Source organism: Eschrichtius robustus, chromosome 3 (assembly GCF_028021215.1).
Source record: "Eschrichtius robustus isolate mEscRob2 chromosome 3, mEscRob2.pri, whole genome shotgun sequence".
NCBI lineage: Eukaryota > Metazoa > Chordata > Mammalia > Artiodactyla > Eschrichtiidae > Eschrichtius > Eschrichtius robustus.
In genome coordinates, this window is record NC_090826.1 from 97932359 (window position 1) to 97955101 (window position 22743).

Genomic DNA, 22743 nt, shown 5'->3' on the forward strand with positions numbered 1-22743 from the left:
TTCTAGTGATGCCAGATTTCAATCAATGTTTATTGAAATGTCTCCCATGTTCACTGTTGCTTGATATAGCTAAACAGTATTTTATTCCATTTTCTCTCTTATGAGTCCAGAAGTCTTCAGAAATATTATTTAGAGTCCTGTAACTAGCAACCTTTTCCTAATTGAGATCTATGTTTCCACCATATAACCATTTTTCCTTAAATTGCTCCCTCTTACACTTTAAACTTTTTCTAACCATCTTTTATTCTGGCTATGGACCCAATTCTTCTAAAAAGATAAACCTTGTTAATCTTCTTCAGAGATTCTTTTGCAAACCAGTTTGTCACTGGGCACCTTCCAGATGAGCATTTTCTTCTTTTGAATTTTATCTGGGATCTGTAAACCATTCTCTATCTGCACAGATAGGGATCCAAGTAGAAGCTATCCAATCACTTGCATGACCAGACAGAAAGAAAATTATTTTGGTAGATGCATGTATCACAATGATTCTGTACCTAGTTTTTCTGGATTGCTGATATTGTCCTTTAGAATTTGGGTTGTATAATACAAAGATCACATCCCATTAAAAAAGGCTCACCATTTGCCTGTTCAAGGCTGCTTTTTCAAGTAATTATAATTTGCTATAAATGAAAATCTTCAGACACTCTTGAGTGCAGTTTGAGGTGACTTTTATTTTAATTATACTTGCTGTTATTCACAAACTTCTCAGACTTGTGTAGGAACACTAACCATTGTTTTATGCAAAACACAACTGGAGTAAATTTACCTATAGCTACTTTTCTCATTCATTAGTAATTAAAATCTCATATCAGAGACTAAGCTTCATGAAACTATCACAAGCATGTGTATAGACCAGTTAGCATACTATCTGACCTTGTGGCAGGAATCAAATCAATATCTACAGAATCTCTTGTGCAAAGCTTAAGCAATAAAAGTGCTCACATGAATTCAGGTCTGCTTCCCTTTAAAGTTGGATTCCAGAGGAAATAAATTTTATAAAGACTATAAGAAATGTATTAATATGGTAAAACTATTACTTCAAAACCCAATTTTAAAGCTGTTGAGCATTGCTGATTATTTGGGGTCCTGAAACATATCTCACATAAGTGCTCCAAACAAAACATGGTTTGTAATGTTTTTAAAAATGTGAAAAGCTGAATTTTGCAGACTGCTTGGTGCACTTCTGGTTGTTTCTCTTAAAAAAGTAGAAAAAAATCTACAATTTTGTAGTCCTTTGGTTTTACTTTCTGGGATAAAAAAGTATAGGCATAAATGTTTTTTCATGGTCCTCTTGAAGATATCCTTTAAAACAACATCAAATGGCTTAATTCATGTCTCTTGATTATCAGGATTCTTTGATGTCACTGTCAGCCTTGATTAACTGGTTGAAAATTTCAGAGCAGAATAAGTAACTTTCATGAATATTTCCCCAATCCCTGAGAATCATAATCACCATAGGTATATTTTGTCCTTTCATCATACATCTCTGGAAAGTAGCCGTGTTCGTTCATTGTTAATAGGGCAAGGAGCAGTGTCATAGAGGGTTAATCCGTGTAAAGTGGCTTCTACCCGTAAAGAAATTTTCTGGAACAGAAAAGAACATTACATACAGAAGTTTGCTCCTTAAAGACAGATCACGTGTTCAATATTTTCTGAGGAATATCTTTTGGGATTAGGAATGTAAATCAATTCTAATGAGTAACAAGAGAGAGACAGCTGTGGTACTGCTGTAGTGCCAACAGAATTGGGAAAAATAAGCTTCTTTCCTCAGAAGTTCCTTGGTGTTCTTTGGTTTCTATGAGGAATCGGTAAAACTAAATGTTGAGGATGGCCTATGTAAATGTAGGCAGAGTTGATAAAAATTCTCTGAATTTCTGCAAATTCGGTTGTTTTACAACCCTATTTTCAAGACTGGACCTTGCTAACAAAACACTATTTCTCAAAACACAGAAACAATTCACCTGAGAAGTTCCTCTTCTAGCATCACTGCTTAAGAAGTTAATTTTCAAAAAGGCAAGAGTTGCTATAGAAAGCTTTCTTATTCCACCTGAAGGAGGTTTGACTGCATAAATCTAACTCTACATTTTCTTACCTGAAAATCACGAATATAAGTCAGGAAAAAACCGAAGAAGGAAAGTGACATAGACCATTCTGCTGCAGTAGTGATCATGTGAAGCACATAACCCTTAAGTGACAACAAAAAAAGAATAATTCTATGAAATTTCATTCAAATGATCTATAATTTTTCTCAAATAAAAAACCTGTAACATTTATAAACCAATCTGTGTTCTGAATATCAACCCCTGGTTTATTTAACGTATCTCTAGAATTAAAGGCAGACATTAGAAAAAGTCCTAAATGATCTGTCATAGTTTCATCCACAGCAAATAAAATTTTCATTTGAATAACTAAGACAGGAGAACTTCTACTCTACAACCAAGAAGTTACTACCTTTCCCAAAGCCACGAGTCATTAAATGCCACTAAAAAAAGTTTAAGTAAACGATGCTCATGATAAACTTAGTGCTATTTTTTGAGCATTAAATAGTATATGGATTCTAATTAGGAGAACCTAGTAAATTATTTCATTTAGTCATTCTCACAAACATGTCCTATCTAGGGCTGATTCTTTAAAAATAATTTAAAATAAAATGCCACCTGAGTGGTTTGTGAAAACAGATGAACTCATTTTATTATTACCTATTCAAGTATATGTCCCACCTCGCTTTTTCTCAGGATCAGAGATTCTATGTCCATTCAGATGTCCACTATATTGGAACCCAAATGCAGAGTCCATAATAATAAACTTCCAGATAACAAAAAGTAGGAAAAGAAATTTTTTTCAATTCAGAAAACAAGTATTCTACTAATAAAAGATTTCAGTCAGGTATATTGCATGCTATATCCACCTTCAGAGGAGTCAATTTCTGAGAAAACTCTTTGCCATCACAATTCTCTTCAGATCTTGAAAATGTTCACAGACCACAACGTGACAGGAGAATATGGATGGTTCTACATAAACTCTATCATTTATAGAAAATAATCCTAATACATCACTGATTTTTCTACTGAAAAACTTTCATTGTTAGTAGTGAAATGAAAAATACATCAAAATCAACCAAAACAGTCATCTTTACTATAAAACTAAGTTTTATAGACTCTCAGTTCTTACTTTGTCCTCAGGATTCCAGTGGAGTTTCTGTACTATATCAGCGCCAAAACTGCCACTGTACAAAAGTGATGAACAAGTCAGCACTGTAAAAAAAGTAAGTCAAGGAAGAATCTCAGGGAAGACCTGTAAGTTTAATTCAAAACAAAACAAAAATCTCTTTAAAGATCTAAAAGGATTACACATACATTTGTTTCCAAGGTCCAAACCCATTTTCTTGAAGACTTCATGTTACATGGCAGTAATAAAATTTAAAATGTGCCCAGAAGATTACTATGATGCATAGTCAATCCCTCTTTGCTCAATAATTCATTAGTTCTATCATAAGCTTTTGCTGCATAATTGTTCTCAAGGAGGGCACTAACTCATCCTTCCTATCTTGGAAGTAAGTATGATTAGGCTAGACATTATCTTTGTTTCTAGCTCAGTTACTAGGTCCCATGTAAAAATTTGAATTTCATGTTTCAAATTCTTTAATTTAGGGTTTACTAAACCCAAGAATATCACCCACAAAAGGCCTACTTACAATATGCCAACAATGTTCACTTAAGTTTTGTTATTCAATTCCAAGTGTAGCCACATTTCACAGCAAAGGATACTGCTAAATGCACTTACTCCACACCAGATAACCAACAGTAGTCTGATCCAGAAGACTTGTTTGCCGTGAATTTTGGGCTGCATTTGGTAGGAAAGGATAGTCTGAACAAACATGTATAATGAGCCAATGCCAAAGGTGAGCACAGCTCCACATACATGTACAGCAAAAAAGGTGGTTTTCTGAGAAGTAAAAGGAAGAAATAAGTAAATAAAAGAAACCCCAAACGCATCGACAACACAATATTTAAAAGCACAAGCCCAGCGATTTCAATAGGACATTCACTGAGTGGAAAAGCTCTGCAGATTCTACAAATTATTTCCTGAAGTAATTTTCCCTCAGTACTCAGCATAAACCTGAGAATTACAGTAATCCGAATTACTTCATACGCTACTAGTGAAAACATGATAGTAATTATTCATTTACACATTAAATAATAAACTTTAGAAATAAGTAAATTCCATAGTATACTAAATGGTGATATGGGTTATAGAAAGAGTAGAACAAGTTAAAGAGGACTAGGATGCTTGGGAATGCAGGGGGTAGGGAGTCTCAACTTAAACCTAATTAAAATCTAAATGCAATTTAAAGGCTCAAGAAATTAAAACATCCCCCCTTGTCTCTAGCTAGATTGGTTTTGATAAATTATACAATGAGGGATTACCATAAATTGTAGTTATCTTCTCCTTTACTCTTTGTTTTTACTTTTTAATTAATTTTTTTCCTTTGCCTTACTCTTAACAGTATCCATTTACATTTTACTTTTTACTCTCTATGCCCCTGTTTAAAAGTGATGACAGTAGTTCTCCAAAAATTCTACTATCAAAGGCCTTTGGTTGAACTGTACTTTTCTAAACTGATGCTGTCTGTATGTCATTTGCTTGAGAAGGTACTATGCAGCACTTGGTAAAGAGGGTATGACGAAGGTAACAGGAGAAGAGAGGTTGGGTTAGGGGTTGGTTCCCTCCTTCTACAATCAACTGTGCTAATTCACATAGAGTCCACTTTTTTAGCTGAAGGTGTAAGAAGTTTCTAGTATAAAGAAATAAAAGGTAACAATTTATTTGCCAATGGCATTGGTTTCCTTTTGGAGAGAGAGAGTGCTACTTCGATAAGGTTTGGGGTGTTTTAACTGGCAATAAGTTATGAGCATTGGGAAGGGAAAAAAAGTCATTGTTACTACCACTCTGGGTAACAAAGAAAAAAAAACATTCAGCACCCATAAAACATAATACAAAATGGTAATATCTTTTTGGTTCATGTGAATTTACCTATATATATAGATATATGGATAAAGGCTGCAAAAAATGAAATTGACTATTTTAGGGCTAAGAGCAAGAATATGAGTGAATTTTTCTCCTTAAAAATATTTTCACATATATTTGTCGACTGAAGAGAAAAAAAACACAACCTAAAAGTTGAGAATTATATTTTATTTGGCAGACTTTCTGAAGACTTCAAGCCCAAGAGGCAGCCTCTCAGATGGCTCTCAGGGACTGCTTCAAGACAAAAGGGAGGAGCCAGGACATATAGGAGTTTTGCAACAACGAATATTACTGTTAATTAAAGAAAACCAGGTATCTCAAATTAATTTTGCGCTTTTCTATGTTTGGGAAGATGCAAGAGTCGGGGCTCACTGAAATCATTCCATTGGTAAGCACCTTAGCTGTCTAGGGCCAGTATCCAGCCCCATCCTGAGTCCCCTCAGGGTGCACGGTTGAGGGGTGGCTGCAGGGGCTGAGGGCTTGGCAGCGGGCCACCCATTTGTCTCCATCCTGAGTTTCCTCAGGGCTCACTGCCGGGGTGGCTGTAGTGGCTTGATGGCTGCAATATCCTTTGTTTACTGAAATGGCAGGCAACGTTTTTCATTCACATATTGATGAAGCTAAATACAGATAGAGCCTGATCAATGCCCACATGTGATCAGTACACAGTTCCATCAACAAAATCCTGTAGTTAAAAAGAAAAATAAAGAATGGAGAGCATTTACTACTATAGTTTTATAATCAAAAGAGAGGTATATAAAACTGGTTTTAACTGGCCAGCACTTCTGCTTAATCCACTCAATTTTGTCATTTTAGAGACTAGGAAAACAGCAAAAGATCTTGAAACGGGCAAGAGATTATTCCTTCAATGGAATACTAGAGCCTCTGGGAATGGTTCTACAGAAGTGTGAATTTTACTTGTCTTTGATTAGGCTATTTTGCAGAGACAACTTGTGCAATGATGGACATTATGTGTATAGACAAAAGTTAACTTACTGAAAATGCATAATAACACAAATAATCCATATGAACAGAAATGCATATTGTGTCCTATTGAATGCCATTGACTATCACTCTGTGAATAATGACCAGTTTTGCTAGCTTTGCATCTATCTGTAAATTCATTTGAGCATTCCTTATCTGACTATAAATGTGTGGTACTTTGATTTCTCTTTTGAACTGGTTTGTAGTACCCACTATTCCTCTCATTAATAAATTAAATACAATCTTTGACATGTACAAAAGTCACGATTCTATCTTCTTTAAAAATATAGCATTTAACAAAGACAAAAATGTATTCTTTGACAAAGACAAGAGAAATTACAGAGATATGTGTGGTCGGGGCAAATGTTTGCTATAGAACTTAAAAACTATGTATTCAGTGGCCTGTAATCTTCACGTAAAAGCAGTTAATGAAATTTAAGAACTAATCTTTATTCCTTCCAAAGTCTCCATGAGGATAAATTTTCTAGGAAGGGAGAATGCCATGTGACAACAGAGGCATAAATTATAGAGTTAAGCTGCCACAAGCCAAGAAATGCCAAGAATTACTAGAAGCTGAGAGAGAGACATGGAATAGATGCTCCCTCTGAGCCCCCAAAAGGGAACCCACCCTACCAACACCTTGATATCAGATTTCTGGCCTCCTGAACTCTGAGAGAATAGATTTCTGTTATTTTTAAGCCACCCAAATTGTAGTATTTTGTTATGACAGCCCTAGAAAATTAACATAGATTTCTGCCTAGTTATCCCTTTCAAGTTTCCTTGAGGATAAATACCCTAGTGCCAACTAAAGAATGTCACTCGCCATCTGGCCCTACAAGGATTGAGTCACTAGCCACGGTAGTCACTGACCTTCAACACACTCTGAAAGGAGCTCAGGGCAGAGATCAGGAATGAGGCACTCTGCTCTGTGGAAACTGGCAGAACAGGCCTTCAGACAGTTAGATGTTTCCAGCAGACAATCTTATGAACCCAATTTCTTGCATCTTCCCATACTTAGAAAAGCACTAAAATCATTAACTAAGATATCTGTGCCTTGTGACTAGCAGCGACCTTCTACTGAGATGTGTGTTTGACAGCACGTACCCTTTCTCCAATAACACATATATTCTGACCTCCCCCCTTAACCTCTTTGGAGCAGTCTCTCAGAGCTATCTCAGAGGCTGCCTCCGGGCTATCATCCTCAGTAAGTCCCCAGATAAAACTGCAACTCACATCCCTCACGCTGTACCTTTTTATTTCAGTAGACATGAAGAAGGGAAGTATTCCTAGGCACTGAGGACACATATTTGTTTTGCTGCATGTTTTTTTTTTTTTCCTTTTGGCTGTGCAGTTTGCGGGATCTTAGTTCCCCGACCAGGGATCGAACCCGGGCCCTCAGCAGTGAAAGTGCGGAGTCCTAACCACTGGATCACCAGGGAAGTCCCTTGCTGCGTGTTTTTATACACACTTGTTTTCAAGGAAATTAAATACGTATTTTTTTAAGTCAGAGTTTTTGTGCTAAGTACTATGTTAGATGCTGGATATACAACAGTGAACAAAACCACTGAGCTATAATTAATGGAAGTATATCAACTAAAAAATTTTAAAATAAATCTAAAAAACATAGATAAAAAATTAGACTATAAGAAGTGCTGCAAAGAATTAGTCTCCAGAGGCTTGGATAACACAAAGAAAGAAAACCTGAAATATATAGGAGGGAATCTATTGACAAAAAGGACTTCCCTGAGGAAATATAGTCTGCCTACATCTCTTTAGGCTTGGGGCTGTGGAATGTGCAACAGAAGAAACAATGTATGAAACAGAGTAAACCGGTCTTATTTAAGGAACACAGAAAGACCCGTGTTATGTACAATATTAGGAGGGGGAATGATGTAGAATGAGGCCAGACAGGTAGACAGTAGCCAGATCACAAAAGACCTTTGAGTTAATTAAGCAGTTTGGCAGTTTAACAAATTATTTTTTGCTCCCTTGATTCTATCTCTTTTCATGTGACCTTGGACCTGTGAGCTTTAAGCAGGGGTACAAGGAAACAGAATGAGGTGTACATATATTTCCAAAAGATTACTTTGGCTGAGGCATCAAATTAAAGGGATGTAACCGTGAATGCAGAGGAACTATTAGGGAGGCTAGGGCAGTAATCCAGAGAAGAGGTGATGAAATCTAAACTGGTTGAGAAGGAGATGGTAGAGACAACAGAAATGAAAATGGAGAGAAGCAGATGCTTTCAAGAAATATTTAAGAGATAAAACCAACAAGTCCCTACTTTAAAACAAAGTGCTTGCCTCTCTTCCAAGTTAAGCTCTCTAACTGTAAACCATTTATAGACCTGGTTTGTCTACAATTTTTCCATATATGAATCAACTAGAGTTTGTCTCTGCAAGAGAGAAGTGGGGACAGGAGAAAGAGACAATGCACTCACCACTTTAAATAAGCAGTGAAAGTTTACATTAGAAAGGAAGGAAGGAGAACTGTTTGATATGTAGGTAATGCTACAGGGTCTGCTTATAAATAGGGTCCAGCAATGAATCCATCAGGAAAAGACATAGAGCACATTCACTCAACAGGTCCGAAGCTGCATGAAAACAGACGTTTTCAGGAGGAAAAAGTAATTTGATTCAAAATTACAAGGTCAATGGGACCCTTGTGATGAATGTGAATTAGAATGAAAGCTGAAAACAAAACAAAGAATGTACATAAATATAAACTGTTTTATAGCTGAATATCTAAAGGGAGAAAGGCAGTTTGCATGGGTGCTATTAGCAACTGCCACTGGAATTTACTGGGCTGTGTAAAGAAGTATCAGTTACTAACAGAAGTAGTATGTTATATGTGGAGGTCACTTTGGAATCCATTTTTACCATACAGTCATGAGAGATATTGTTAAACTGATCAAGGGATAACTGGAGCAAAGAATCACTATCCATATACTAAAAACCCCCAAATGCATTTTTTAAACACTGAGCTATACAAACTGATTAGGGAAGGCAGGACCCTATTCGTGGTAGACAGCTAGCTAGTTGTCCACAAAAGTTTTTGTGTCCCTTCCATAGTACAGGGTTGCCCTGGGAACTGATGCCCAGCAAGATTACATTTCCCAGCCCCTCTTACATCTAGCAAAAAGGAATGTCAGTGGAATGATGTGAGTCACTGCCAGGTCCAAGTTTCTAAGAAGTAGGAGTGAATTTTGCATGTTCTCTTTGACTGTTTCAGGCAGCTAGATGCAGAAGACCACAGAGTTTTAGGGAATTGCAGGGCCCAAATATGGACAGTGTCTGGGCCTTAAATCACTGTGGGAGGAAGGCCATCTATCAACCAAAAATACCTGCACTGGATGCATGTATGTAAGAAATAAACTTCAATTGTGCTGTATGTTTACGGCTGATTTATTTTGTTGTGCAGTGGCGGCTAACACAACGTTATAAAGCAACCATACTCCAATTAAAATTAAACAAACTTCAATTGTGTTAAGACACTGAAATTTTGGACATTGTTATAGCAGCAAGCATTACCCTAATATCCACTTGGATTATACTTATAGAGTTTACTAGTATTAACCATTACTAAAAAACTGAAAAATAGGGGCGTTCAATCAGAAGCATTACAGGAATGGAGAACTTTGAATAAAAAAGAGAGATGGAATATGCCTTTATACATGTATTTGTATGATGAGGGTGTGTTTGTATGTCTGAATAGTTACTAGATGTCTAAACAGGTTATCAAATGTATAAATTGAAACATTAAAGACTGCAGGGATTAATAAAAAAAGCACCATATACTTAGGATGCAGCTGGTATTACCAAAGACTCCTCTGAAAGAATGTCAGTAGAAAGGAACGTGGAGACTTTGCAAATATTTGCTGAAGGCTGACTGCTACCTTAACATAAAGAATTCCCTAAGAAAAAAACTGAAAGCTATAGCTCTTCCCTTTACTTCCTCATATAAGTGGCTGGGCACCTAGGGATGCAGGCAATAAACAGGAACATCTAAACAAGAATATAAAATAGGTAAATGAGTGTAACTTGTTAGGCATAATAAAAAAGTTTAAGTCTGTAATTGTGTCACTTATAATTTATGTCAATTCTCTCTGGTCTTGGAGTAATCTCCAACTAAGTAGCAATAAAGAATCTAGTAAGTAAAGAGTCCCAAGGATCTTTAAAAAGTTATAATAATTTGTATTTGTTCAGGAGATTACTGAGAATGAATTTTTCTAATTTCTGAGAGGGTCAAGTAATTTAAAGGCAGTGGATTCCATTTTGTTAAGGCAAAAAACAATAACTGCATGTAACTGAATCTTTCAGGTTTTCTTTTCTAGCATGTATTTTTATGTACTTCAGAAAAATACCTGTGCTGAGCTAAAACACAAACCTGGAAGTTTGCCACAATAGAAAGTCCTAAACAACTCAGTAATCCAAGTACAAGGCCAGCCTTGTTTAATTTGATGATACGACTCTCTTCAGGATTCAGAGCATGAACTTGCTTATAACGAACATAAATGGTCGCAATGCCTGGGAAGAGATAATCAGAAAAACAACAAAGTAATAAATAACTAAGGAATAAAGCTGCCAATAAAGAGCTCACAAAGGTCACTGCTATCCAGAAACAGAGTTTCCTTTTAAAGCTAATCTGATAGAAGAGCCCGTGTACCGCAACGCAGAGTAGCCTCCGCTCGCCACAACTAGAGAAAGCCCACGTGCAGCAACGAAGACCCAACGCAGCCAAAAATAAATAAATAAATTTATTAAAAAAAAATTTAGGAAAAATTTAAGAAATAAGTTTGATGCTTTCTGAAAATCTCTAATAATAAATTTTACATAAAACACAAAATATTCTATATGATTAGCATTAAAGTCTAAAGTAATTAGTTCTAGAATACGGATAAAATGAACATAGGCAAAAAACACCGAAGGATTATTTGCCTCGCTCCCATTTCATTTTATTTCAAATTACTACAACTTGGCTCAATCAGATATAGCAGTCAGTTACACAGAAAAAAAAAACACCACTTGACTGTCCTTATTGGTTAAGAATCATTTTTTTAACTACAATGTTTGACCTGACCAAATAATAAACATCACATGGAACAATGTAAATATTTAAAACAATCACAATTGATGGAAGTATTATTTTAGTAAACCATTAATAAAAAAATTGGTTCAGGGACTTCCCTGGTGGTGCAGTGGTTAAGAATGCACCTGCCAATGCAGGGGACACGGGTTCGATCCCTGGTCCGGGAAGATCCCACATGCCGTGGAGCAGCTAAGCCCGTGTGCCACAACTATGGAGCCTCAGTGCCACAGCTACTGAAGCCCATGTGCCTCGAGCCCAGGCTCCGCAACAAGAGAAGCCACAGCAGTGAGAAGCCCACGCACCGCAACAAAGAGGAGCCCCCACTAGCCACAACTAGAGAAAGCCCACGTGCAGCAACGAAAACCTAATGCAGCCAAAAATAAATAAATTAATAAATTAATTAATTTCAAAAAAAAAAATAATGAACAGGAACGTAAAATACTGTAGTAGAACTCCATTTCTTTGGCATTAGAATATCACTCAAAAATCAAAACATGGTTCCACAGCTATTCTCAAACTTCTGAAGTGTTTATCTTAAAGGAATTTTGTTGGGGTCAGCTGTGGTCAGTGTGTTTACAGCTCTTTGTCCTTTACTGGTTGCTTAAGAAATCCACTTAGGGCCTCAAGGAATATTTGGTTATACTTTACAACTTCTATAAGCAAGTATATTTGGTTATACTTTACAACTTCTATTTCTATAGTAGTCAAATAGCCTTATAGGTATTTTTAAAAGATTTATTTCCATAATTTAGCATTTCTAGAAATTGTTTTTACTTTAAAAGAAACATATCTGTGATCAATGATTTAGTGATAACATTCCTTCAATTGTAACTAGAAAGTAAAATAAATAACCCAACAGTGTTGAAAGAAGAAAAGGGCAATACAGCTACTAATATTGATTTTTAAAACCACTCTCACTACTTACATAAAACTGCGGCAATATTTAACATTGCCCCAAACAAGCATTTTTCTGGAGCTACTGTACCAGTGTCACTGAAAGAAAAAAAAAATAGGTATGAGGATTTCTCATATTAGATTTAGTATACACATGTATTTCTTCTAAGGGATAAGAAGCAAAAGGGGTTATTTCAAATCCTTTATCTTTTTATAAATCTATGAGCTCAACTTTTGCATAATTTTATAATAAGAACATGATAATTTGAGCTTGCAATACTTGCCTTGTTCACTTTTTTCTTATATCACTTATTTTTTTTTCACATAATAGAAATCACTATGAACTGATAAAAAAGCTATCCTTATCATGTTAAGGCTGTGTTATTAACTTACATCAGTCAGGCGGCGTGTTTACCTGTCTCACCTGAATAGTCCCTAAACACCAAAGGACCTTTCATGATTCTTTTGGTGTCTGTTATTCTCTGCCTATAATTCAATTAACACCTAATCGTTTCCTGATTAATTTTAAAAAATATTTATCAAGCACCTACCAGCATTGTCAGATAGCATTTTAGGGACAGGAACACAGTGGTAAGTACAAGAGACCAAGCCCTTGCCCTTCTAGAGATTCCATTCAAGACAGCCTTGCTGACTCACACAGCTTTCAGTCCAGACTTCTATTAAAATCACAGATCAAGCTGTGCTGCAATGTGTCTGTTACATGCCTGTCTTTCAGTGCAAGGTGAAATGCATAGATCCTGATTAATAGCCCACCATTTACTACTAACTGGGGAACCTTGAGAACATTCTTTTATGTACCTAAGATTGTTCCCTATCTGCGAAATGGGGCTATCAATTCCCTCCCAGCCTCATCAGATCAACATGAGGAAATGAAACTGTGGTTGTGCGTGTTAAGTGTCTAGCACAGCAGCAGACACACAAGAGACACCCAGTAAATGTTAGTTCCTTCTCCTTCTCTCAAACTACTGAAAAGATTAAAAAGACAAAGTCTTTAGCCTCAAACTGAAGTACTATAGGAAAGAGGTAAGAAGGATCTCAACTCAGACAATGTAATGGGAATAAAAAAGAAATGGAAAGTCATATCCGCTAAGGAATCAATAAGATTTGGCGAACATTTGGATTAGGTTTAGGAAAAGTAAAGCATCAAGTATGAATTCTAAGGATTGCTCCTTCCCACTCTAAAATGTTTCTTCAGACACAAAAGATTTTGTTACTCTTCGATCACCTTCAGGGAGTGGGATTATGTTTCGTTGTTGTTGTTCCTTCTACCTTTCAAGTTTTCAAGAATAATGCATATGTATTATTCTTATAATCAGAAAAAAAATCCATAATTTTAACAGTCATATTCCAAATGATGCTCCTGTTTTGGATTACCCCGTAAGTAAATAACAGCACGCACTTCCAAGATGGCTGGCTAAGTGCGCTCTGGATCGGAATGACAAACTGGCCTATAAGTGAAAACACCCATCAGCATCGCACTTCAACTCAGTAGTCATCAAACTATTTTGATCACACACCGTCAAAAAAAAATTGTCTGATCACCATTATATGTTATTTATCATATTATTATACATACATTAAATATAAGTTTAAATAGTTATTTTTTTTTGGCCACACCAAGTAGCTTGTGGGATTTTAGCTCCCTGACCAGGGATTGAACTCAGGCCCTCAGCAGACAGAGTGTGGAGTCCTAACCACTAGACTGTCAGGGAATTCCCAAATATAAGTTTAAATATTTTGAAATAAAAAATACATAGAAGTTCTAAAAAATTCTTCTTATACCCCAGTGGCTAGTCTCATGCACCCTACTTGAGCATTCACTACTTGAACTAAGAGAACACCTGAAGCACACTTGCAGTGGAATTGTCTTTGAATTGTGAATTGTCTTTGAAGTGAAATTTATATTTGGTTATGTCCTTTGGGGACTTTAATAATTAAGCCTTTTAGGTAGGTTCTATGAACTGAAAGAAATTCTGCAGAGTATCTAGTCTAACTCAATCATTTTTCAGATGAAAAAAATAAGCCTAGGAGAAGTAAAAATAACTACCATTGAGTTTAAATATATTAGAATGTTGGAGAAAGTTCCCCGTGCAACAATACTAAGTTCATTTGCAAAAAAGTTAAAAGGTAGAAGGACAGAGACAGAAAAGGAAGTGCCTGGGGTTACATCTATCAGAGAATCACATGCAGTACCATTAGAGAACTGAAACTGAAAAAGAACTCAAAGAGACAAGTTCCCTAAGGGGAAATAAAAATGCTGAAGGACTCTCAGGAATATGTATGCTCTCCTAGAGTTACTAAAGAATGAACTGGCTCCTGAAGCTGCATGTCCCTCTAGCAGAGTGGTAAACAGAGGTGACTACTTATCAAAATTATTCCTAGAACTGGAAACTTAAATTCTAAAATATGTTTGGATTTTGTAAATCTTCCTAAAGTGGACTCAATTTGTTGGTGTCCTTTGTGCTACACCATACCATTGTGGTAACAACAAATGTAATGGCAATGCCCTGACCTCTTCTTGACATTTAAAAGAGATAAATTTAGCCTTTTGGTTTATCATCCTTTAAAAGTTCACTATTTTCTGTGTTGGAAAGGTTATTTTTCAGAAGGTAAACAAATAACTAAATGAAACAACTACAACAAACAACAAAACAAACCAAACTCTGGAAGGAAATCAACCAAACCATTAATCACCTCTGGAAGGGCAGGAACTAGAGGGAGGCTGGAAGAGTCTTTCACTTTTTATTTTTATAATCACTCTAGTACTGCTTAAAATTTGTTATAATAAGCACATATTGCCTTTATAATTGGGGGGGGGGGAAGAAGAGGGTTATGGACATAGCACATGCAACTGAGTACCCATACTTACATCATGAGTAGTTTTGAAATTTCAAAACTATTATCAATAAATTTAGATACTTAATGTGTCAGAAAGATCTAGGCAACATGTCATAAAGAGTAAGAGCACAGTCTCTAGAATCAAATGGCCCAGTCAAACTGAATCTTGGTTCCATTAATTACTGAGTCATGTGCCCTTGGACAAACAATCTCCCTGGACCTTATTTCCTCCTCTACCAAATGGGGGTAATAGTTCCTGCCTCAAAGGGTGGCTGTAAGGATTCAATTACTTAAGACCTGAAGAATGCTTAGAACATTACCTTGTACACGGTAAGTGGATCAATTAATGTTTGTCATTACCATTATTTTTTAATATTATTATCGTTGCTCTAGCATTTTTTAATGGTAAGGGGAGAATAATTCCAATTCTATCTTCTGAGACCTCAAATAGTTATTTGGAAGACAAGGCGCTGAGGTGTCACGATTCACTAAATGAACCTTAGCCCTCTGTCTCCACATTTCTCTGTCACATAGAAAGAGCCAAATACAACTTCCTTTTTATGTTCCTTTCACTGTTGTAATATCAAACATAAAAGTTGAATTTTAAAATGTTAAAATTAAATGTTGAGTTCATTGTTAACATATGAATGAGACATACCATTCTCCATACATGAATACATTTCACTGACCTGATATAAGGCAAAACAGGGTCAACATGGTGAAGTGTTATAGCAGTGATATATGAAAATATGAAAGCAGCAGCCGTCCAAATTACAAGGGCTGAAGGAAGGAAACTGAGGCCTTGCTGAAACCACCACATCTCAAACAGGTCTCCTGAAGCAGAGAAAAACAAATTAGAAAAGATTATTCACACGTATTTCATCTATTCTACTTTAGCCATCCCATCCCACAATCTTGTACTTATCATCCTCAGCTGTTTCCCTTCTCATCGGCCCCCACACCATCTACTGACACCTGCTCTCCTTCAATTTCTCAGTTAATGGAACCAACATTCACCCACTTGCCATATCTAGACACTATCTTTCTCCCCCATCTTTCCACACATAACCAAGTACCAAGGACTGTTTATTCCACCTCCTAAATTTCCTCAAATCTACCCCTTCCCTCCATCTTCACTGCCACTACCCTCCTTAAACCACCATCATTTCTTGACCAGATAATTATTATAACCACCTAGACTTGACTTTAAAATCAGAATGAGTCTTCTAACTCTAAAATACCAACCTGACCACTTTATTCTCCTCCAAAGAACCTTTCAGTGCCTCCCCTATGCCGTTATAAATTGTCCTTCCTCCTTAACATGTCTATAAGGTCTTTTTATTGTCCAATCTCTACTTAACCTTTCTGTATTCCTCTCTGGCCAGTTCTCTGTCTGCTCCTAGTTCCTTGCCCTAGTTATCATCATCTTCATCATCATTACAAAAGCAAACACAGTGTTTACTGTGTCACCAAGGCTACTAAACACCTTAAATACATGATCTCGTTTACTCCTCAAAACAGAATTATAGAGGTTAAGAGAATTGCCCAAGGTCATAGGGCTGCAGTAGAGACAGGACTCAAACTCAGGCAGTTCCAGTCTAACACCAATCACCATGCTATACTGCCGCAGCAAACCTCTTTCAGATCGTCAAGTGTGTCATGCCCTCTTGCACACCTTTGAAACTTTATGCACGTTGTTTTGCCTGGATGACTAGACTACTACGGTGTCACCCCTCCTGCCCCACTACCACCAGTTAACTGCTATACATTTTCAAGTCTCAGCTCTTCCAGCTTCAGCTGAGTGTACCTGCTTTGTTCCCAACAGCAGCCTCACTTTCCCAACCAGGTCATTCATCACACCTAACTGGTACTTGCTTGTTTGGTTTTATCTTCCTCAATAAACTTGAAAGGGCCTACATATACACGTACCACTCATCACCATTTTCTCCCTTAAATTCCAGACTGACGATGTTAGTTAAGTAGTAAGAGGTCAATAATACGAATTAGAAAATATTAATGTATTTTCATGCATTTAATTTAAAAAATAAATACAGAAATATTTTCAAATTATAAGAAATTACTCCTACGCATGTGAAAATAATTTCGTATTTGGAGGAGTATTTTTTCATAGCGTGATGGACTGAAATTTAGTATTTCCCATGGACTCTGTAAAAACTTACAATTCTAATCTCCACAATCCTCCAATGTGCTTAGCTTCCTCATCTCAGACTGACCTTCCAGACAATAAAACCTCAGCCATTTTTGACTTGTACTCGTCATTTACTCTGATCATCTGACTTGCTGCTAAACATGTACATTTAAATCTTGCCAAATAAGTTTCTTTTCCTTTATCCCTAAAGTCACCATTATACACTTGATTTGAGTAATTTCCTGTCTGAATTGTCATAATCTCCTCTTTTCTGTTTTTTTTTTTCCTGTCAGCTCTTAACATTCCATCAATTTTACTCTTCTGTTTAGCTAATCATGACAGTTCCTTGCCAAGTTCCTATAGGACTTTCCCCAACATAAGTTTCTGGGACAATAATTCTCAATTTCAATAAATTTTGATTAACTTCTAAAACCTTTCATGTTTCTCCTTTCATCTCTTTAAACGTTATTTTGTTTCTGATAAATTCGATTCTAAAATCTTTAGGAGTCTAGTTCCGTATTTGATGGTTCTGCCAGCCCTTGTACATGTGTTTTCCTGTTTTTGACTATGAGCTCCTGTTTGGATGATCTTAACTGGGAGTATTCTAAGAGGCTTAGATTAAGGGTGAATCATTCCAGGAAGGGTTTGTATTTACTTTTGCCAGGCACTCTGGCACATTACGAACCTAGGCCGACTTTTAATTTCTTGGCTTCCAGGTTTATTAGACCATGTAGATAAGTAAATTTGAACCCTGAATCTGAGTGATGACAGGCCCTGTAGTTTCAAGTTCTTATGTGGTATCTTTATTCCCCCACCTGGAGCTGTGGTGAAAATGAACAAATTTCTTTGTGATCCCCCTTTGCCAGGAAGGAGGTATTTTTCCTAGCTCACCTTTCATTGGGTGTATAGATTTTTGAGGGTCCTGGCTGATTTGCGGGGAGGTGGTTCTCCAAGGCCATGAGTTGTACAATTTCAAGTAGAAATATTTACATTTTACTTTTTATGAAAAAGTCATCCCCTGACACACAGGCATCATCTACACAAACTACATCATGTGAATGGTGTCTCTGGAAGTTGTACACCTGGGAGGTCAAAGGGGTATGAATTCTATCTCTCTACCTCGGGTGGTGAGCAGGGGGAGCCTATCATTTATCTTTGATTGTACTTTATTTCAAAGGCCCCAAAAGAGACACACTACTGGTTTACTACTCTGGTGTCATCTCTCTTCGACTTTTTAGTCCTGAGAATTTCCGTTTCTTTCCTACGTGAACTGCTATGCATTTACAAGGCTAATATATTCAGCATTTCGGTGTTTTGGTAAAAGGGATTTTCAAAACATTTTGTCCACCCCATTGCTATAAGTATGACCTCTTTTTTTCAAAAAAAAAAAAAAAAAACCACTACAACTCCCAGAATTCTATGGGTCGCATTAGTCTCAGGTATGTTGGAAGGTATGGTCCCAGCCAGGTTCCAGAGTAGGAGATAATGTCAGAGAAGAGAGTGGGAGTGGTGGAGATAGATGTCGGAGGATTTCACTGGAGGGACAAGTAGGCGATGGTTCATTTCAAAGTTGAGGGAAAGCACTGTCTTCCTCTAGGGAGAATGGGAGAGCCTATTTTATTTTATTTTACTTTTTTTGGCCACCCCACACAGCTCACGGGGACCTCAGTTCCCTGACCAGGGATTGAACCTGGCCACGGCAGTGAAAGCCGGGTATTCTAACCATGAGGCAACCAGGGAATTCCCACATGACCTCTTCCTTTAATTGTTTTTTCATGTCCAAATCCTTCCTATTCTTCAAAATCGAGCTGAAATACCATCTTCCACACACAACCTTCCCTAATCCCTTTGCATCTGGAAATAAACACCCTTTCCTCTGAGAACATTTGATTTGCACATCTCTTACAGTTCATTATCTTCTATAGTATAAAAGTTTGGGAGGGTGTCTGAAGTGGATAAAATCCTTGATGAGGGATTTCACTTCTCTGCCCAAGCAGAGAAGACGGCCTTGCTCATAAAAATTACTCAATAACCCAAACCAAATCCTCGTAAACCCCAAAAAGGTTCATTATTTTTCCATTTCAGTTAACAGTACAGGCGATCCCCGACTTAACGACAGTTCAACTTAGAATTTTTCCACTTTATGATGGTGCAAAAGCAATAAACATTCAATCGAAACCTTACTTCGAATTTTGACCTTTTCCCAGGCTAGTGATATGGTACAATATTCTTGTGACAGCGAGATGCAGCTCTCAGGCAGACACAAAAATCACAAGGGTAAACAACCGATACACGTACCACCATTCTGTACCCAGACAACCATTCTGTTTTTCACTTTCAGTACAGAATTCAATAAATTACATGAGATATTCAACACCCTATTATAAAATGGGCTTTGTATTAGATGATTTTGCCCAACTGTAGACTAATGTGTTTTGAGCACGTTTAAGGTGGGCTATGCTAAGCTACCATGTTCCCGTAGGTTAAATGTATTAAATGCATTTTCAACTTACGATGTTTTCAGCGTACAATGGGTTTATTGAGATGTAACCCCATTGTAAGTGGAGGAAGATCTGTTCGTACTACTGTTTTTCCAGGCTATCCAGATTCTAAGGCCTCAGAGTAACCTTAGGTTCTCTCATCCAAAGCCCTCACATGTTGTCACTAAATGACAGCATTTCTACCTTCAGTCATTGGGAACCATTCTTCTTCCTAGTTGCCAGTGTAAACACTCAAATCAGATTCTCAATTCTCTTGGCCTATTTTTTTCTTCCCCTCCATCCATTCTATGTGCACTGCCAAATTAACAGTCCTAAAACATTTTTCTGCTCAAAAACGGTTTTTTAAATAAAATTGTGCAAACTTGGGCAAACTTCATTAATTTCTCTGAACCAGTTTCTCCTTTGAAAAATGGCAATAATATTATTGGTAAAAGCTGCACTGTCTAATATAGTCACCACTAGCCACATGTGGCTATTTAAATTAAAATTTCAATTGATTAAAATAAAATAAAATTTAAAATTTCAGTTCCTCAGTTGTACTAGACACATTTCAAGTGCTCAAAAGCCACAGGTGTCTAGTGGCTACCATATAGGATGGTGAAAATATGGAACATTTCCATCATCGTGGAAAAGTTCTATTGGACTGGGCTGGATAATTATTGCAGGAATTACACTGACATAGCACAAGTAAAGAAACTAAACACATTGCTGATACCGGTAGCTTTTAGTAAATGGTCTAAAATAATACCCACTTCAGAGAGGTTTATTCAAGAATAAGATATGTAAAGATGCTCTCATAGGTGGTCAATAAATGTTTGTTCCTCTTTTAGAATGTAAAAGACAAATTACCTGTTTTACAAGTTCACAAAATACCAGTCTTCAAATCTACCCAAACCTGCACCTTTTGTAAATCCTGAAATCCACATACAAAGAAAATAGAGGTTGTTTCGACCCACAGGCTTTTAAAACATGTAAAATTTCAAGTCAATGCACCAGTATTGTTCATGGATAGAACACTATGCTATAGCATTATTAACATTTTTTCTTTTTCTTTAAAGAGTTGATACTTGTGTATTTTATAATGATGTACCATCTGGAATTAAATAATATTTTAAATCTGGGATATCAATTTTCTCATCCTTTCTCACATTAGACATCTTTCGCTGATCTCAAAAAGGATAAAATAAAATGAAAAACACTGAGTTCCTTCCCACAGAAGGAAAGACAATAATGAGGAAAGAATGATAGCTTATTATTAAGCCAAATAAAGCACTGACTAGTCTCTGTGATGCAATGGAAAGAACACAGCTGTAAGATCAGATTTATCTAAGTGCAAATCCTAGCTTTATCACATCCCAGCTGTATGATTTCTGGCAAGTTACTTAGCTTCTCTGAGTTTCAGTATTCTGATTTGTAAAGTAGCTGTTCCTTAGAGTAGTACAGAGTAAGCATACAATATAATAATGAAAGGTGATTTATCAATTCTGTACAACCACAATTAGCCACAGGGATGGGGAATGACAACACTTCATTCTTTGTATATATTAATCATCTTGGATTCCTATCTCCTTAGGCTTTGAGGGTTCTAGTTATCTAAACTGACAATTTACAGGAAAAGCAGGGCTTGAAATAGTTTACCAGTTTGCTAAGGACTACTGAGAAATTTAAGTGCACCGACTAGGTGAGGAAGACTACTATTGCCTATGTATTATCACACTGGAAAGCTGGAAGCATGGCTGGCTAACTGCCAGCCAAGCAAAATTAGAATTTTAATGGTTAACAATTTAAGAAACGTTTCAAGATACTTGAAAATATGCAGGAATAACCTTCATATAGTAGTGAAAGTGTTTAACAAAATGTTCTTGCATCTCTCACCTATCTCTGCTTTCCTTGAAGATCCATGAATCAGAACTGCAGTTACAATTTTTGAATTTCACAAATATTTAAATGCCACCGGTAAAAAGATGAATTCCTTACGCTGTCTCCTCTAAGTGGTGACTGCTTAGGAACAATAAAAGAGTAAATTCTGGATATTCCAAGTGAAGAAATAAAGCCCTAGGTACACAGAATCATGCCCAATGCAAAGCATAATAGTAAATGGTTATTTTTCTGAACTCTAATTTGGCCTTCTAACAAATATAATATTCTCGTAACGGTTAAAAATTAAATAGTCTAGAAAATTAAGTAACTGTTTTACAGGTTGGATCAAATGTTACAGGGAGAGAAGTCGGGGAGAATCTGATGATGCACGGCAAATTAGAGCTGCATTTGGGTACTGATTTACAAATTTAAATTTGGGAGAACTGGAAAAATGTGGTGTTTTGTAAATGTATCCTAATGTAAGCACGGTTGTGAGGATACAAAGGACCAGCCATTTACCTTTCTGTATTGGGCGCCCCGCGACAAAACTCCGCATAGACTTGAGCTTCGCGTAAACACAAGGTCACGACATATGTCAATTTCAAACCTTCCTCCCCCCTTCACCTCCCCCCCCCGCAAAAAGGAATCTGAGCCCAGGAGTGACAAAGGGAATGCATACTCAACCACAGTTTTTCGTGGGACTGGGGCTAAGGTTCTCGGTAACCGCTTAAAACAAATAAAACCAAAGAATTATTTACACCCACCACTGCCTTCTTCCGGAAGCGCGAAGCACTTGGACGAAGAGCTGGATTAACGCGTTGTTTGGTGCCGGGAAAAGATGCGGGAGGCGGAGCTCGGTCGGGCTTGGGGCAAACGGGGCGCGGAGAGGAGGGGAGATGGGGGGAGAGAGATCAAGAACCCGGACATAAAGGTGAGTAGGGGAGACTTGAGCCCAGCCTGCACCCGCTCCCTGCCCGCCCCCCTCCCCAAGGCACCCTCGCAGCCCGCCCGCGGCTCCAGCCAGCACCTGGTCCCTCTCCCGCGCGTCGCACGTTGTAATCTTTGGAGGCAGGGCGAGCTGGCACGCGACTCGCGCGCCCACCACGGGGTTGGGGCGCTCCCGGCAGCGTCCGCGTCCCTACCCGCCCGATCCCATTCCCTGATACACACCCCTTAGTGGGAACTGGGGCCAGTCCTCATCCTCTTTCGGCCTACCTTGCTTGGATGACCCTGCCCGTACGGACTGCCGGCTCCGGAGGCTGCAGGCAGGACAGAGATGGGGCAGGGCCCCGAAGCGCGCACCCGAGCAGCTAAGCCGGCCCCGGGGCGCGCTCACCACTCGGGGGTGCGCGCTCGCGCCGCCGCCTGTTCCGACCCTAT

At 37.6% G+C, this 22743-nt stretch overlaps 2 protein-coding genes across 4 annotated transcripts in view; one reads left to right on the forward strand and one right to left on the reverse strand.

The window, feature by feature from the left end:
- Nucleotides 1-651: 651 nt before the first annotated feature.
- Nucleotides 652-22733, reverse strand: DRAM2 (DNA damage regulated autophagy modulator 2). 3 transcript variants are annotated; one of them, XM_068540478.1, is made up of 9 exons: nucleotides 22579-22733; nucleotides 22128-22226; nucleotides 15543-15687; nucleotides 12026-12093; nucleotides 10399-10538; nucleotides 3768-3843; nucleotides 3172-3254; nucleotides 2093-2185; nucleotides 652-1584 (listed from the first exon to the last, which is right to left on the reverse strand). In XM_068540478.1, the coding sequence occupies exons 3-9, from the start codon at nucleotides 15671-15673 to the stop codon at nucleotides 1477-1479; spliced, it is 699 nt and encodes a 232-aa protein (XP_068396579.1). In that variant the 5' UTR covers nucleotides 15674-15687; nucleotides 22128-22226; nucleotides 22579-22733; the 3' UTR covers nucleotides 652-1476. The 3 variants fall into 3 exon arrangements, with proteins under 3 accessions (XP_068396579.1, XP_068396576.1, XP_068396578.1); XM_068540475.1 differs by having other exon boundaries at nucleotides 3768-3945; XM_068540477.1 differs by having other exon boundaries at nucleotides 3768-3945; nucleotides 22534-22733.
- The window catches only part of CEPT1 (choline/ethanolamine phosphotransferase 1), a 36420-nt gene continuing 35927 nt past the window's right edge, over nucleotides 22251-22743 (forward strand). Inside the window, exon 1 of the mRNA XM_068540473.1 lies at nucleotides 22251-22294. The gene's annotated coding sequence lies outside the window, so the exon portion shown is untranslated. The remainder of the gene's footprint in view (nucleotides 22295-22743) is intronic.